At 37.0% G+C, this 19,081-nt stretch overlaps 1 protein-coding gene across 3 annotated transcripts in view; it reads right to left on the reverse strand.

Moving 5' to 3' along the window:
• The window catches only part of PCSK5 (proprotein convertase subtilisin/kexin type 5), a 464,397-nt gene that overhangs the window by 207,420 nt on the left and 237,896 nt on the right, over positions 1 to 19,081 (reverse strand). For all 3 annotated transcript variants that reach the window (XM_031654136.1, XM_021927555.2, XM_031654135.1), the window contains exon 10: positions 13,691 to 13,794. In XM_031654136.1, coding sequence (XP_031509996.1) covers positions 13,691 to 13,794 — 104 coding nt within the window. The remainder of the gene's footprint in view (positions 1 to 13,690; positions 13,795 to 19,081) is intronic.

Here is a 19,081-nt window from a genome sequence, read left to right on the forward strand (position 1 = left end):
TTTGAGGAAAGCCTTTCACAACTTCCATATTGAAACAGCAGGAAAAACACGATTTGAGAGACTACTTTTTCATTTCTTCTAGGGATGGCACTTTATTCTTCTAAGGATGGTACTTCCAGATGCACAGGAGAGAAGGTAATTCATTACATATGGTGGGCGACTTAGGACAGTGGTCCTCAAACTTGCATGTGCACCAGAATCACCCAGGACTTGTTAAAGCACACACTGCTCGGTCCCAGTGATGCAGGAGTTTTGAGGTAAGGCCCAGAAATGTGAATTTCTAACATGCTTTCAGGTGATGCTGGTATATTATTGGTCCGGGGACCACACTTTGAGAACACTTAGGTTATTAGGGATGGCATCTCCTGGCAAAGTCTGGTTAATTAGGCTAACATCTCCAGCATAGGCCCTGAGACTCTACAGGCATGATTCTCAAATACCCCTTCCCTCATGCCAGGAGCAAAAGAAATGAGAGTTGACTACACAGTATATGATGTAAGTATCTTTTTATATGGTTATCCCAAACATTTCTGCTTCTCTTACAGAAACATTTTGAGAAGATAAAAGTTCCCTTAATTAACTTGCACTTGCATTATCACTCAAAGAAGGAAGTCTAGATACTTCCTTATGTATCCTACATATGTCAATATTTACAAGGACTCCACCCCAAATATGGATCTTCTACTGGAACTCAAATGAAAGAATCATACATTTGAATTCAAGAAGCTTCCATCATTTTTGTTGAATGTAAAAAAAGTACCTGAAAAGAATTATAGGTTTGTGCTTAGCACTTATGCTCACTTAAGATTCTGAGATTTTACTTCAAACTTTGTTTAGAGAGCTGATGATAAAGATAGTGATGAAATAGTCACAGATATTGCAATTTTTTTTTTTAATGGAGTCTTGCTCTGTCAGTCAGACCGGAGTCTGAATGCACATTCCTTAAGGTGTTAAGTACATCAGCAGTGTTAGGATAGAATCAGGGTCTGACTGAGTTGAATGAAAAATCATGCTCAGTGTACAAAGGTGAAAATAGAAAATGCACTGACGTGTCTATTTCTGAATCCTACTGCCCCTACAATTGAAGCACATTTAATGCATTGAGCATGCTTCTCAAAATGAGAGGCTGGGGGGAAATTTTACAGGGGAGGCAAAATTCATATCTCACATATGTATTTTATTACACAGTAGCTAATAAAATCCTCACAACGATCTTATTAGCAAGATAGCATTATTCACATTTTCTAGCTGAAGAAACTAGGTCTCATGAACACGAAAAGAACTTGTGCAAAGCCATAGAAACTCAAGCTCAAGTCTTCAGAATTTCTTTCTACTATATATTTATCCATTGATTACTGTGGTCTACAAGACATACAATATTTCTTACCACTAAGGTGGTAAGAAAATCAATTATAATCCTCAGAATAACCCTGCAAGGTAATAAAGGGGGAAAACATATTAGGAAATCATCTACATAACTTTGTCTTGTCCAAGTCAACTACACAAAGTACTGCTCTCATCTTCAAAACTCATTAAAACATCATGTGCAACATATATATATATATATATATATGTATATGTTGGACTTGGAAGGAAAGTTTAACATCTGGTCCCTAACACTTTCTGTGGCACTTATAGATTGAAGAATGACATTGAGTATCAAAGAGCAACTTCCCATTTGTTAACATCCAGCAGTGATCACAATAGCTTTCTTTTTGGCTCTTCCAAGGATGACTCTGGAAATTTCAGGGTGTACTGCGTCTTCTGGTATAACACCATAAAATGAAGCCTGTTGAAGCCATTATTGGGACATGTGATAGAAGTTTAATTGCTTTGAAATGCCAAAGGCTAGCAAGATGTGAGCATGTGTAAAGAGTCTGAATTGAGATTCTAAGAAAAAAAAAAGAGTCTGGATCTATTTATTTCCCAGAAGATGTATCCAGATGGATTCTGCAAAGCAACTGCCTGGAATCTCACTGTATAGTGCTAGGTGCAGTGGACTTAGCAAGTTATGCGTAGAACCAGGGAAGGATTAATTTTCAGCATTTCTTTTGGAGCCTTTGGATTTGGTTTATATTATAGACATTGGCACTAATATAAAGATCTCTCTAGACAACAAAATAGGATAGGCTAAGCCATCTTTACTAAAATTGAATTTGGAAAAGATGTAATCATAAGCCCCCTTTCCTCCTGTTTATTTGGGCCCTCTTATTGATCCTCAACTAGTTTCCACAGGGCTTACTTACCACCACAGTCTCGGTGTGGTCACAGCAAGTTAGAGTCCTCTGTCCCTGATGTGGGATATGAAACTGGTGCTACAGTCTGTGCCAGGAATATCTGATGCCAGAATCCAAACTTATATGCATGTATTAATTTCAATGAGAGAGTTTCTCCTGTTTACCTCAATCGCAGTTTATTCCTTTCACATTGAAAGCTCTATTCCTTGGTAGAAAAAATGAGCTATGGGGAGTATGTTCATAAGACAGGTTGATGATAATCATGGAAGACTTCAAATGAAGCCTTTTCACCCCTGCTCTGGGCTCATGTATCCTACATATGCCAATATTTACAAGGACTCCACCCCAAATATGGATCTTCTACTGGAACTCAAATGAAAGAATCATACATTTGAATTCAAGAAGCTTCCATCATTTTTGTTGAATGTAAAAAAAGTACCTGAAAAGAATTATAGATTTGTGCTTAGCACTTATGCTCACTTAAGATTCTGAGATTTTACTTCAAACTTTGTTTAGAGAGCTGATGATAAAGATAGTGATGAAATAGTCACAGATATTGCAATTTTTTTTTGTTTTAATGGAGTCTTGCTCTGTCACTCAGACTGGAGTGCAGTGGCACAATCTCGGCTCACTGCAACCTCCACCTCCCAGGTTCAAGGGATTCTCCTGCCTCAGCTTCCCGAGTAGCTGGGATTACAGGCGCCCGCCACCACGCCCAGCTAATTTTTGTATTTTTAGTTGAGATGGGGTTTCACCATGTTGGCCAGGCTGGTTTTGAACTCCTGACCTCGTGATCCGCCCACTTCAGCCTCCCAAACTGCTGAGATTAGAGGCCTAAGCCACTGCTCCTGGACAGATATTGCAAAATTTTATTTAACTCTAGTAACACTGAGTTACTTTGCCAATGAAGAAATAGGTTCTGTGGGTATCAAGACTGAAGCAATGGCTGCAGGTTAAAATGAACAGAACCATCTCTGGTTGCATACTTCTTAAAAGATATCTGTGCCTTTGATAGCTCTGGAAGAAATCACAACAGAATTCCATGCAACGGGGATGCCCATGTGGGGCTTCTGTTGATTAGAGAAAGGCACCTCTTTCCTTAAGGTGGACATCATCCCACTGTAGGGCACGGCACATTCCTTGGTGACTGGATCCAAGGCCAGATTTCTGTCCCCACCCACTCAACCCTTTAGTTTGGCTCCCTTGTGCAGTTAACAACCTATGAAACCAAGTGTGGCAGCTCTGTCAAACAATCAGATATTTCTCATGTTTTTAGCTATCTTCTCTGATTCTTTCATGATATGTGACTGCAATTCAGTGGGGGTTTTAGGCTTCTAAGATGCACAGTATTGAACTTTGGAACCAAGCTGGATACATATCTTCTACCTTGGCTGTAAATGTACTTCTGAAGGTAAAACAAGAAAAGAAGCAGATGATTTCCTGACAAAACCATCCCACATAGTATATTAAGAAAGCATATACATTGTAACCTCTGGTGGGTTCAGAAAAACAATATAGCTTCTTAAGACTATTGAAAATTCTAAGTTGGCTTCATGGCCTAGAAAAAGAATATGAATACAATACTTTGGAAGGAGGAAAAGTCATTTATAAACCCTAAGAGCTTCTGTCATTCTGCTTGCATAGCACGTGTACATCAACTCAAGATGCTAACCACAATTATGTATACTTGCTTTCTTTAAATGTTTGTAAGGTTATATGGCAAATACAAAGACTACAATTGTATGCTAAAAAGAAATTCAAATATCAGAAGTTAGATGGCTTTTTGGAGGTCATGGTGAGCAATAACAACCAACGAAAAGACTTTGGTCAAAGGAAATATGTGAAGGCTTCTCAAAGCACAATTTCTGACCTGATACTTTTCAAGAAGCAATCTTGTCACCACGCCCTTTGCCCGGGGTTTATTAAAGAGTCATTTCAAAAAGCACTTCTTTCTCTTCTTAAAAAACGAAAGTGGGATGTAGCAAAGATGATTATATATCCCAACTCTACAACTTTCCTCATTTAGAAGAAGGCCAAGAGATGATAAAAAATTTCGCTGAATGTCACAGTCTTAAGGTCACGAATACACAACTGCATACTAAGATAATATAAAATGATCACTGCAAGACAATTTCATTTCAACCAGTCAATTTGTTACATACATGCCATTTTGTAAGACATATCATAGGAACAATAGATTCACACCATCAATGTAAGAAATAATATTCTTTTTGACATCAGACTAGCAACTTGAATCAACCTGCTTGAAAGTCATTACTATTATCTAGCTCACTTTCTCAATCACTGCAGCGGCTCCAAAATGGTTTTCAAATGAAATGAGAACTCCTAACTGTAGAATTCAAGTAGCTCTGCTTTTGATTTCTTTTAGATTACTTTCCTCATCACACCATACCTGTCCTTTTTGCACACTGGGCCCTCTCTTTTGCTCCTTCCCCCGACCTGTTGCCTTCACCATAGCTGTCTCCTCCAGTTATAATTTCCAGTCCCCAGGAAACACAAACAAAAGAAGGCATTTGTTTAAACTAAAAGAAACTACAGTATTCCAGATAAGCTTGGTTCTCCAACTTTTGGTAACCCTCAAGTTCTCAAAAACCTTTCGCCCTTTCACTGTACTTACTTATGCTTTATTTAGGTTAGGGATATGACATTAATATACTTCATAATCATTGGCAGATTATGCTATTTCCAACACTTTTGAGGCCATTTATTGTTTACTGAAATCCAAGCAATCTTATAAAAAAGAGAAAATAAGGAGGTTAATAATTTATCCAGAACCATCAACTAAAATCACTGACAATATGAAATGAAAACAATAGCCCAAATTAGAGAAAACAGACTATAAAGAAAGAAAAGAAGTGTCACAAGATATATGTGACTATAATGTAGTGAGTCTAATATTTGAAAGGGCTAGGGACCGAATTTCATTTCTAAAATACAAATTCCATGTTAATGGATATAGCTCTATATACATCTACATCTGTATCTCTATATAAAATATGCTGGATTCTTATCTTACAAAAATCTGAACAGAATATTAACTGAATATGTTATATTAGAATGCATGACATATAGCTCATAAATAATTTTCCTTAAGTGCATACTATGAATGAAGAGAGGCATTAAATTCTTTATATGATACGATTTTCCTCATCCTTCCCTTTGCTCACCCCACCCCAGCTAGGATGGCCTTCTTGTTTTTCTTTGAACAGGTTTTGTACATGCTGTTCATCTTGCCTGAAATGCTCTATGTCTAGTTAGCCTCTTGGATTGATCCCTTATTCTTCAATTGTTCAAATTGAAGAGGACTTTTCTAACTAAATATTTAAAAATTATAATTTGTCCACATAAAGATTTGTACATAACTATTTGGAGCAGTTGTACTCATACTAACTCGGAACCAGAAACAATACAATGTTCCATGACAAAGTGAATGAGTATAGAAATTGTGGTATATTCATACAGTGGAATACTAGATAGCAATAAAAGATAATGAATGCCTGATATACTTTTAAAAATTTAAAACATTACTTTTCTTTAACTTGTATTTTAGGTTTAGGAGTACCTATGAAAGTTTGTTATATAGGCAAACTCATGTCATGGGGCTTTGTTGTACAGATTAATTCATCCCCCAGGTATTAAGCCCAGTATCCAATAGTTATTTTTCCTGCTCCTGTTCCTCCTCCCACCCTCCCCCTCACATAGACCCCAGTGTGTGTTGTTCCTTCTTTATGTTCATGGGTTCTCATCATTTAGCTCTCACTTATAAGTGAGAACATGTAGTATTTGGTTTTCTGTTCCTGTGTTAGTTTGCTAAGGATAATGGCCTCCAGCTCCATCCACATTCCCCCAAAGACATGATCTCATTCTTTTTTATGGTGGGAATGCCTGACTTACTTAATGACACAGATGAACCTCAAAAATCTTTTATGGCAAAAAAGAAGCTGGTTTCAAATAATTCGATATATATGAAAGCCTACAAAAGACAATCTAATCTATAGGGACAGAAAGTACATGAGTGGTTGCCAGCGCAGAAGGACAGAGGATGAAAAAGGAGTGCAGAATAACTATTTAGAGTGACAGAGGTTTCTATAACTCGATTGTGGTGATGGTCACATGGATGTATACATAGGTCAAAACTCACTGAACTGTACACATAATGTGTTTTTTTATTATATGTAAATTTACCTCAATAAAGTTGATTAAGAATGTATGAAGATTACCAGATACACTGTGTAAAGCTGGCATTCACTTCCATGTTGCTGGACTCTGGAGCCCAACCACTGAACCACTGAGTTCAGAGCTGAGTGAATTTTTTGTTTTAAATAAATACAAAACCTCAAATAAGAAGATGACTGTTGAATTTCAAAATAGGCTGTAAAAGGAATGTAGAGGGGTGTGTGTGTGTACTTTGCTAAGACTCTCTTGACTTAAATCATTTTTGGGCATCTTATTTTGGAACTGGATTCAGAATCCAATTATGAGTGGTTCAATTTCATTACTTTATAGTCAAAATACACTTTTGGACTGACACCATCCTCTATAATCACAAGCTTAGAGCTTGACGACATATATCTTTGCCTAAAATATCAACCATAACCACAAAATAATAAGAGTTGCTGTTATTAAGAATAGTCAAAGTCATGGGCTGAAAGAAGAGTTTTACAAATACCTAAAGTCCAGTGTCATTAGAATTAGAGATTTGAATTTCTTCAGGTGATTACACAAAAGAGATGTCTACTTTCTCTTAAATGTAGATGCTTTTACACATTGCTAAAAATCATATTTTAAACTCACAGATTTACACTGTATATCAATTACTAGAGTTGATAGGCTGTTGATAGGCTACAATGAGTTCAGATTTCTATCATTAGTTCCTAAGTTGAAGCAATTAATTACAGCTTTAAAGATTTAGCAGGTTGAACTTAAGGTGACATTTAAACATTTAAATTAATTTGCAAAACAGAATTTAAGTATAGTTGCAGTATCACTGATACACAATTAACGGTTAAAAAACATTGATGACATATTAGTAATATTTTATTATAAAGTCCTTGATATATTTTCTGTAGCCCACTCCAGGTAACTGAATTAATTTTCAACCCAAAAAAACATTTTAATTCACATCACAGTTCCATGTCTTTATTCTCATTTCAGGGAGTAGAAAGTTTCACGTATGAAAATATAGTTTTAAGACTCTTTTTGTTTGGTATTTTCCATTTTCAAAGCACTTTTCATTCAATTCATTCTTCTCATTATGTTTAGTATTAGCTATCCACATTCCTCAAAAACCAAGGTACAAAAACTCTAATTGACTTCCTCAAAGGCCACAGAAAATATCACTAATAGACTTTCTACTTGAATTTAAAGGCTCTTAAGATTTTGGCAAAATCACAAAACCACTCCAAATGTAGTTCTCTTCGTTAACTAATTACATCTTGTATAGAGATAACAGGCAAAGAGTGCAACCATCATTTTAATTCTATTTTGAGAATGGTTTTTAAGTGTGAAACCGCATGCATTTAACACTAACAGGGATGAAAGGACGAAACAAAATGAAACCCCCAAAAACCTAACAAACCTAATACCACCATTCAGTCAAGGACAGGCAGACAGAAATCATCACTTTTCATTTGTAGAAAATATTTTTGAGCGTCACATATTCGGTAGGCATGAGTTGAACATTCTGATGAGACAAGTGGGCATTTGGGATGAAAGACTCCAGATGAAGCCATGATTAAGCAGAGTTTGCTATCAGGGTTTCTATATTCCCATGGAGATGTTATGGTAAATCATCTACCAGGCAAAACAATAAGGGTAAAATTCCTAAATTCTGTGTGATTCACACTTTTTTTTTGTAAATGAGCTAGAAGATAAACTCATCTATACAATGGTCAATAAATACAAAAATGAAAGGGTTTCAGTCAATAAATATGAAATGGGTAAGAGTTCACAGAGCACAGTGGTAGAAAACACATTATCTTAAAAAAATATATGAGGCGGCATTTCCAGGGAGTACATTTTATTAGGTGGAATCAAATGTATTTACCTCCCTCTGTCTTTTCAAGTAGGAAGGGCCTTATTTCTGCAAGTGGGATCAAGACTGGAGTCAAGCGACTGATTTTTCTGATAATACCACCTCAGACACTGACCAGATGAGTACCATTTCACTTCAACCTTTCTTCAAAACCACAATGTACAGATTACCAATTAAAGTGCATTATGTAGCTTTAATCATAGCTACCAACAGTGTATGAGCATAGCAGGTGGTGAAGATGGAATATTATTTGTACAGTGAAATAATAAAGTACAATGAAACTTTACCCTTTCAAATGGTAACACATCAGAAATCACTTTACACTCAAAACACAACTCAAAAACACTCAAAAACACATTTTAAAACCTTTCGTTTTGATTGAACACACAGCATGCTTAATGGTTTCAGCACTTTCAATTCTTTTTAATAAGTGTTACAAACTGAAAACAAGACAGGTAGGTATTAAAAATATTTTGGACATCTTAAAATTATCAACCCTACCAGTGGAAATAAAATGATGGCAATTAAAAGTAATACAGGTTATTAAAAGTTAAGGCCTCGGAGGCTAAGAAGTCATGTTAGACTGTCAATTATTTTCCCCACGGTGGGTAATCAGTTAGAAATTAAAAAAAAAAAAATCTAGTAGTTTAGTTGTGGTCAAAGAAAGAGTCAGTGGGGATGGGGGAGGTTTCAGCAACATGCTGGTAGAAAAAAAGAGACTTACATAGTCTGGGAGGGCAGTGAAATGGAAGGCGTGGTAACCTCTCTCACTTAGTTGTCATTTTTTGATTTTCAATGACATTTTTTTCATTCTTTCGCCTAGTAAAGATGACAGAAGGTCCTAATTTATTATCTGACGTCTATTCCTGTTCCTAGATTTAAGAGAGTTTAACTGTATACAGTCATATAATCCAATATAAACACTTTGAAAAAAAGAAAACTAGATCACTGATGTTGCATGCATTCAATTATAATTATAACTGCACACCCAAACCAAAGATAAGGACTCGGGGCAAGAATCAGCCCGCACAGCCCAGGCACTGGTGGGAGAGGTCAGTGGATTTACAGTTTCCTCAGATTACAGCAGTAAAAGGGAGGAGATCACAAGACAGAGCTCACTTCTTCCTGAAATGATGATAAGCCACAGGTTATGAAAAATGCCTGCATTGAAGTCTTCCGCATGGCTCTGTGGATCTGCATATACTATATGCCCAAATGGAGCTGGTCAAAATACACAGCAGACAAAGATATTCTCTATAGCAGATGCCTTCTGCTGCCGACATTAACCTGAATTTTAGATGATGAGAGAAGGATCATCATCACTTATCTAACATGACCTGACAGATTGTTTGGGCTTGACTAAAGAAAAAAAGAGATGGAGTGTAAATTTCTGTTTCTGTATGTAAGTTACACCAGGGCAGGTCAGATTAGTCCATGCCATGGTGTCCCTGAAATTTCTTCCCCTCCCACTTTCTGTGCTCACTTCAACATGTGTTGGGTGGGCATGCTGAAGGTGCTCAGGAAATATTGGGAAATAGATAAATGAAGAGACAACATCCATTAAATTCCAGGAAGAAAAACCAGCTGGAATGGCAACAGCCTTCACTTTTATGGCTAATTCGTATGCTTTAGGGAACACGAGGGAAAATTAAAAAGAATAGAAAACAAAACAAAACAGAAAAGACTTTTCATAAGCAGAAAGGGAAGGGATCAAGGGAGGAAAGAAATAATATTAACAAAACCCCAAACAGCTTAATGCCAAAGTCACCTCCTGGCGTTGCAAATACTGGTCAGAAGCAAAATACTGGAATTTGGATTCCAGTTCTCTGGTGGCAGAATATCACATCTGTTCATCTGGTCTAAGGCAAATAATTCCCTATTCTCATGGGCAATCTAAAGTAGATTCTCTGATAGGTACATGATCTTTATTCCATTTAATTTAAAAAAACTATCTCTGGAGGAGGTTTAAAGTCAAAAGCTGTTGTCTGAAACTTAGCTAGGATTATTCACAAGATGAACAAAGCAAAACAATGTTTAGTCAGTTTCCATAGGTATGTATTCATCGGATTATGTTTATTCTGAAAAACTAATCTATTGGAAAAGATATTTTAATTATACTATAAGAGATTATTATTATTATTTAAGAAGCAGCAGGGCAGAATAATCTTAGTTTGATTAAAATTGTTGAAAATTAAGGTGCTATTAGCATAAGAATGTTTACATGTGGCTTCCCTGTGAGGTCATCTCATGATAGGGTCATTTACAGAGTGCTTTTATAAGGAGGGCACAGAAAAAGGAGAAGAAAGTTCTCTGTCCCTAGCTCATCAGTGAGCACCTCCAGGGTAATCCCACTCTCCGAGAAACAGAGATGAGTCATCAGAAAGCCACATTCTTTAGTTGTTCAAGGCCAACTTCCTAGCCTGAATGAGTATCTGTCCAAGCCAGCAGCTGCTTCAGAATGAGAAACCTTCCCTGTTCCAGTCCATAACACATGTGGGTATGAATGGATCAAGTCTGCCTTCAGGAGGGCCGCACACAAGTCTAGCTCAAACATCATCTAGTGCTGCTGTCTGCCTAGGATGTAGGACATGGGGTATGTCTGAAGAAATGTAAGGAGGTTGGATAAAATGGATTTGGTAGGGTTTTGGTAGAGACTGTTCTTTGGGGTGTTGGCTTTACTGAAGTTATCAGTGATAACAAAGACTATGAAGTCTAGTGATGTCTGAACTCCAAAACTGAGTTGTTTGCTACCCTAAGTGGCTTCTGCCTTACCTGATGAGAAAGAAATTCTGATGGGGGACATTGATGTCCCTATTACTGGCAATTAAGCAATTTGTGAAATTGTTCTATTTTTTTTTTAAACTACTCTTCCAACAAGTTATTAATAAATTACTCAACACTGGGACACAAAAGCAAGCCCAAGGAAGAACAGGAGTTTTCAGATTCATTTCATGCATATATTTCACTCAGTGTTAGGACAGAGTTGGGTGGGATAAAGAAGGGCACCCAGGACCATACATTTCTGTAGGCAGGCAATTTCCGTTTTCCCAGTCTAAGGAGAAATAGATGACTATGGATTCCTGCTAAGCAAGACCTGCGAAAGCCGGCCGACCTAATTTAAATACAAGCCCTTGTTGAGCTCTTGGTGTAGGAACCTTTTCTAAGCCTTAGCTCTTTTTTGTTCTTTCAGATGTTATTTCATAAAAAGTCATAGCATCTTTCTGCAGTCCTAGTACCCCGCATTCTCCACTTCCCCAAAGCATGTTGCTTCTCCTGCTAGCCTCTGCCTTAATCACATTTATTTGTGGGACTCTAGGGAGGGGATGGTAATGTTTAGAGTAGAGAAGAAAATAACTCTTTTTTTTTTAAAGTCATCTTATTATGATCCTGTTTAGATGAAATATGGGACTTGCCATCAACAAAATTACAAAACAATCCCACTGGGAGCCCAGCCCATTCAGAATAATTCATCTGTGAAAAAGTGAACTTTAATTGTTACTCTTGGCAGCCATCTAAGAGAAGAGTGAAATATTATACTAAATATTGCCACGTGCAATAGTAAAATACCATTTCCTCCTTGCCAGAAGCAGTGCACAACCCTCTTCAAATTCAGGTTTGGGTCTGGTGATTTAGTCTAAATCCTCCGTTTCCCCCTCTCCTAAACCAACAGAGATTTTCAAAAGAGCTGCATTTTTGTTAGAACTATTTGCTCTTTTTAAATTGCCAAAGAATAATAAGTAAAACTAAGACATTTATTTGGGTTAAAGTTTCCTCAACTTCATGGAGGTTAATGTCCTTAGTCTGTGATCCCTCTACTAAGAAGTTCATTCCAGCTTTCAATCAGCCAAGGTTATGTGTCAGCTCCTTCTCTCCCCTGCAGCCTCATGGATTTATATTGTAGGAGTTGGGAGCATGTGGAAGCTAATCAAAACGAAACATACATATGGCAAATTACATCCTGGACTTTCTGGAACAACTGAAATTTCTAATAATTTTGATGTTGCCCATACAATTACAATTTTGGGATCAAATCTCCTGATTTGGGCTTCAGAGAATGCAATGCCAACAGGTATTTACAATTCTAGATTAAAAGTTCATTGAAAACTGCTGCATTATATAGTTTACATGCATGGAAAGGTATTTGATAATACTCCAAAGCAGGGACATATTCTTTTCCTAAAAATAGAGTGAAGCCTTCTGTGAAGATATTAATCAAAGAATTCTTAATGTGGCATTGGTAATCCAGGATATTTATAGGTTTTGTTTCAGCATGAGTCTATAATAAATTATTTACAAGTAATTTTAAAAATATACATTCTGGTAGAAATATTTGCATATATTGGTCATATATAAGGATATATTAAGATCATATGTAAGATATGATATGTAGATAATATTAGTTTGCATCCAAAATGCTTAAATTATTAGGGCCCTTAAAAATTAAATGACTTGCTCAGGACCATGTTACCAATGGTCTGACCATCAGAACCTCAATTTTTAAGTAGATGTGCCCTGTGCTATGGAACACTGTATTTCATCCATACAGATATATGATGATACTAAGATTATTTGGGAATACGTTTTAAGTCTGTAGATATAAACAAATTATTCTTTGTTATAAGTTAGATTACTGAATTAAAACTTTATTATAACTTAGGTCACTTACAACTTGAGTAAATATACTAAACTTTAGGATATATGTTTTATATGGCCATTTTATTGTTATTATAACATATATTACCTATGACAATAGACAGAATAGCTACTGTTAATAAGACTTTGGGAACTATGATCCATATTAGCCATGGGAAAATCTTCAGTACTTGTTACATACTGTGCACAATTGCATAAGGACTGGACATTATAAAGCTTCATCAGAATTTTTAGTTTATATAAAGTAACATTTCTTAGAATTATTCCCTGTTTTTCTTTGTGGAAAATTTAAAACAAACAAAAGCAAAATTTGTAGAATGCATGGCCTTAGCAACTAACAGTGCTACACTAAAGTGAACAATATATATCAGTTACTATTGAAGTGAAAGTAGTCCTATAGAAGGTGAGGAATTTTAAAATACATTATTATAAATATCACTTAGATACTCAATGACAGCAAATAGTAAACTAATCAGGGGTCCCATAGGTCGACTATACATGGGAGTTGGTCGATCTTTTAAAAAAAATTGACCTATGATGTGGGAAGCCAAAGAAATCTCACTTATCTGTGTAGTTTTAACTTAAAAAAATCAACCTGCCTTTTATTTACTAAAAGATCAAGCTCTTTGTGTGTCAGCACAAAATTTAAAGTTTTGTTTGAGGGGTTCTATTTCCTGCTCTCCGTTTAAAATGGGGGAAAAATAAAAATATTTTGCCTGTGACAGAATATGAAAGAAGTTCTCACCCTTAAAACCAGCAGCATTGGTTTTCCAGTCATTAGCGTTCAAATGTCCCGCACGGGAAGTCCTGACAATAACATGCTGTACGTCTCTCCAGGTCAGAAACGGACTGGGGAAAGACAAGGTAAGAATCATTGTACCAAAAAAAAAAAAAAGATGGGGGAAGCAGAGAGTCACAAGCAAATTAAAAAAGCAAAATCAAAATGGCAAAGTACTAAAAACAAAGGGTCAGAGATTTGGGTTTGGGATAACCAAATGCCAAATGTCGCTCTTGTTCTCAACATGGAGAAGTGACATTAGTCTGTGGGAGGCAGAAAATGTAACCTTAAACTGAAGAAGTAATAAGACTGTAGTCAGGGTAGCTTAGGTTTTTAAAAGGGTGAGCGTTTCCAGTTTCCTCAACAAAATGGCTGCCCACTATAGTGCTGTCGTCCTTTGTATAAAAGCTGGCATCATCATCAGAAGATTACAGTAAGCTAGAATCAAAACAGAAGGCCTCTGGAACGTTTCTTCTTTAATCATTGAATAGTTCGGTAACTGAGTTGCAATTAACCAAAAGAACTCAGCAATGCTGAACCTTCTATGCATACATATGTGGGATATGGAAAAATCTCAACGAAACAGCATCCCAATTGTCAGCATTTTTAAGGAAGAGAATATGGTACAGAACCCAAAGCTGGGCTCCAAGGCACAGACAGTTATAAGGGCATTCTTAATTTGCAATGGGTAGTTGTTATACTGTGTTATTAGATACCTAGTTCTTATGGCTACTAGCGCTGAAGAACACAAAAGAGACTACTGAGCAGGAGATACTTTCATTGGAGAACTGCAATGCTAATCGTAATCACACAGAAAACAAATCCAAGCACATACACACAGACTTTTATTCCCTTTCATTGACTATGTATGTACTCGAAGGCATTTGACTCAGGGCATGCATGCAATTCTAATCAGGATACTTATTTGATTCAGTCTTGAATTCTGAGGTGTGCTGATCTTTTCCTTAACTAAGAAATATGACAATTTTCAAGCAGCGTGTGCAGCCATTTTATTTATTTCTCACCAGCCACCTTCACTTCAGCAGAAATATTTGCAAAGGATGGGAGAGAAGATTAAGGGAAGAGGAGAAAATTCTCACTACCTGCCTTGAGGTGTGATGGGCCTTGAGGTAGTCTTTCTGCACTCTCTTTTATAGGTGTATGGATATTGGGGTCTTTCAGGCAGAGGGAGAACTTAGTATCTTAATTGTGCCTAATTTTTCATGATAGGGGCTGTATGTTTCTTCACTTTATACTACATTTTTTCCCCCATCATACGCACCACATCTATGCTTTTTCGGGTGGTCACGGTGGCCTTCTAGTAAGAAGGGGTCTAGTGATCAGATTCTGACTCCTTCATTTTCTATCTATGTGAAATTAACCTCTCAAAGTCTTAGTATCCCCACTTAGAACATGGATGCTAGTATCTGCTTTATATCGTTATACTGATTGAATCAGTTAAAATAATGCCAAGTACTTAACCTTGTGCCTGGTGCATAATAAGCCATTAAGAAGTGGTAGATAGCAAAGCATTTTGCTAAAATTTGCAGCCACAGCTCTTATTTGGTGGCTTGAATATGAAAGAAATGGGGAAAGAAAAGTACTATTGAGTTCTGACCCTTTTTCTGTTATGGTCTCAGATTAAAAATAAAAGGAGACTGAGTCCTGCCATTTTTTAAAGTTTCCCAAGCGGGTAAGACTGGATCTAGACTACTTGGTAAAGTGATATTAACAAAGGAACTTTTATTGTGGAAATTAAATCCCAACTACATACACTTTAAAACTATGAGAACGATGAAAACAGAATTATTCTTGTTCTCTTAGGTTACAGCACTTGTTAGGAATCAATTTTAGAATCTGATAAAGCAAGAAACTTTCAAGAAAGGGAGGGAGGCTGTTTGGTGGAATCCAATGGGGCAGGACGTTTTGCTTCTAAAACAAATTGCATGATTTGACCCTTTGCTGACTAACACTAAATTCATTCACATGATCCTTCAGTAGACTCAATGCACTACTGTCAGGGAAATCAGAAAGTAAGTCAAGGGATAATTTTGAATGCCAGTCTCAACATAAGATGTTCTAGCTCTGCTAAGATGGTATGTCCTAGTTATTAGGGTGAAGGGTAAAAATGACAAGAAAGCTTGGTCCAGAAAGGCATTCTAGCCACTTATTTATGGTAAAGCAGAATCCTCCCAAATGAACATATATGTTTTCATTTTGTCATGAGTAAACAGTGAGACACCAAAGAGTACACTTGGATTTGATGAAAATACCTACATCAACCTAGTAATTTTAAAGCAACATTTGACACCTAGTTAGAACTTCCACGTTTTAACTCCTTAAACTTAACCCCCCTTTAGGGAGGAGAAAATAAGAAAAGAAGTCAGTGTCTCATGTTACCTGTCACCAGGGCAAGATTCCTTCAGATATATCAAGCAAGAAGTTCTGATCATTGGGAGATCTACGTTTTCCCTAGTTAACCTTAGCACTAAACATTTAATTTTCGTAATAGAACAGGGAACATTTATATTGATCTTATACCTTAAGCACCTGTATTCTGGCAGATTCAGGAAGCCTCCTGCATTCAAACTCAGACTGAAGAAATAAGAGTTACTTGTTCTCATGCTGAGTAGCAAAACCTAGTTCTTGGAGTGCTTGTAATTAGAAGGAAGAAATTAGCTTCAGGAAATTGGAACTACACATGGAAAGAGAAGGTATTTGGATGGTTTTACTCTGATATTTGGTAATGCACAACTTCAGAAATGATCTAATTTGAAAATTTCCTGAATTTCACCAAAATAAAGTAAGGAAGACAAATTGAAAAACCAGTGGACCTGGAATCAGTAGTGTTTCTATCTGTGGGAAGATAATTAGCTCAAGAAACAGCCATAGGTTAATTTTACTGGACATTATGGTTTATTTATTGCTAGAATCCAGAGACGACTCTTGTTTATGGATACGTCTGATTCACATCTTACTTTTCATTTGTATTTATACTCACAGGGATGATGCAGAAGTAACGACTAAGTCAAACTATGAGAGATCTCGTAAACCATTTATAAAGTAAATGCAGAGAGAGAAGGCTGAGTGCTCTCTGCAGGGAACTCCACAGTCCACAACCATAATTTAGGACTCCCTAATACCTATTCCTCTCTGCCAAGTATCTTGGACCCAAACTCCAATGGCCTCTGAAAACCGAGACCTCTCTGATCTCCAAGAATAGACAGACTTGTGCAACAAGAGATTTGAAGCAAGCAACTATTGAGAGATCAAAAGTCTAACCCACCTGGAGAAAAGAACATCTCCCAATCCTGAGTCTCGTGACCACCGCCCTATAATAAATCACATGTAGTTATGCTACACACCCCTCAAATGTCTTCCTGGAATTATTAACAAATGCCCTTAAACAAAAATATACATGAAGAGAGTAACATTTATAAACACCTACAAGATACGGGTAGCCATCTATGACCTTTCAAACCAATGAAATGAACATGACTTTCTGGGGAGTTCTATATATGTAATCATTTCTAGTTTTGCATCCTTTGCTGAACTCATAGTAATAACCAACATTCAGTGAGCACTTGGCCATGGCCAGGCACTGTATGTTTTATGTACATCACTGTTGCATGATATTGAAAATCATATGATGTGGGTAACATTCTTATTCCTGTTTCACAGACAACAAAATTGAGGCTATGAGTTACACACAGTAACTCAAATACACAGGTAGTAAGTAGAACTAGAATTCAAGCCAGCTGGACTTGGCTATATAACTTATGCTATCAATCACCATATAACACTATTTCCTAATGGATACACACACACATCTATTTGTCAGGAAGTTCTTTGACAACTGGATCAAAAAGCCAAGTATGGCACGTTGCGTCCTCATGGTTACACACACTTTGTACACACACTCTTTCTCGACTCTGTTGATTTTTGTTTACCATAACATTCAGAAGATTCCTGAGTTTTAACTTGTTCTGCAGGTTCCAAAGGCCTAACTTTTACCCATTCTTTCAAAGGTAAACAGAAAAATAACACACCAGGAAAATCACATGATTTTTATAATAGTTTACATGCATGCTGTGTGTCATAACATCAGTATATTATTGCATACCATTATTGTTATGAACTTCTCATCTTGCCTGCCATGGCCACACTTGGATGTGGTTCACAGCCAGGCTATGTGACCCTTCTCTGTTCAATGAACCTCAGCTGAACCTCACCTTAAACACTTCTAGTTTTCAGCTGCAAAAACAGCATAATTGACACTATCACTACACAGCGTTTGCATTACATTTCTACTCTGAGCAGTTCCGAGTATTTCACAGGCCCAACACAAGGTTTAGAAGAAGCAGGACATCTCCCAAGAGAGACATTTTGTGTAGTGTTTCTTGTTGGGTTAAGTGCAACTGCCAGCACTTCAATTGAAAAAAAAATGCTTCACCAAAAGGTTTTCCCAGATAATTCTGGGAAATTCATGTGTGAGTGCTAAGCCAAGACGGGCGGATCACGAGGTCAGGAGATCAAGACCATCCTGGCTAACACGATGAAACCCCGTCTCTACTAAAAAATACAAAAAACTAGCCGGGCGAGGTGGCGGGCGCCTGTAGTCCCAGCTACTCGGGAGGCTGAGGCAGGAGAATGGCATAAACCCGGGAGGCGGAGCTTGCAATGAGCTGAGATCTGACCACTGCACTCCAACCTGGGTGACAGAGCGAGACTCCGTTTCAAAAAAAAATACATCTGTACCTAGTGGTCTTTAAAAACAAGGACCAATTTGAAATCTTGGGTGACTGACTCACCTGCACTTATTAAGGAGAAAAAGATAACCAACCTTCCGCTCAACCCACCACCCAAATACATCCTCATTGTCATTTAGGGGCAGCTGATAAAAAAGACAACAGATACACATCTTATTACAGAAAGAGAATTTATCAATAAGAGGAGCAACAGCTAGTCCAGATAATGAACCTGTTTCCTAAAAGAGCAATCCTAAAATACAAGAGTGATTCTGTCTAATGAAATGATGAGGCCCAGATCAATGGGAAAATTGCATCACAAATATCCAACTTCCTAAATGTTCAAAACCAATCCAAGATGAAACTAGTCTCCTTCAATGCAAAATAAAACCACTTTTGTATATGTAAAATAGATATAGAAACAGTCAGAAAATTAATGTCACTGTACCGATGCTAAAAGAAATCGGCAGTTACGGGAACAGATTCATTGTGAGCTGGAGACACAAAGATGAGGCAGAATGTATTTAAAGCCTGCTGAGATCGGTAAAAACATTACTCTGATTGCAGCTAGTGTATGAAAGTGGTAATTCAAGAATAAAATACCGACCTT

The sequence above is a fragment of the Papio anubis genome, chromosome 13, assembly GCF_008728515.1.
Source record: "Papio anubis isolate 15944 chromosome 13, Panubis1.0, whole genome shotgun sequence".
Lineage (NCBI taxonomy): Eukaryota > Metazoa > Chordata > Mammalia > Primates > Cercopithecidae > Papio > Papio anubis.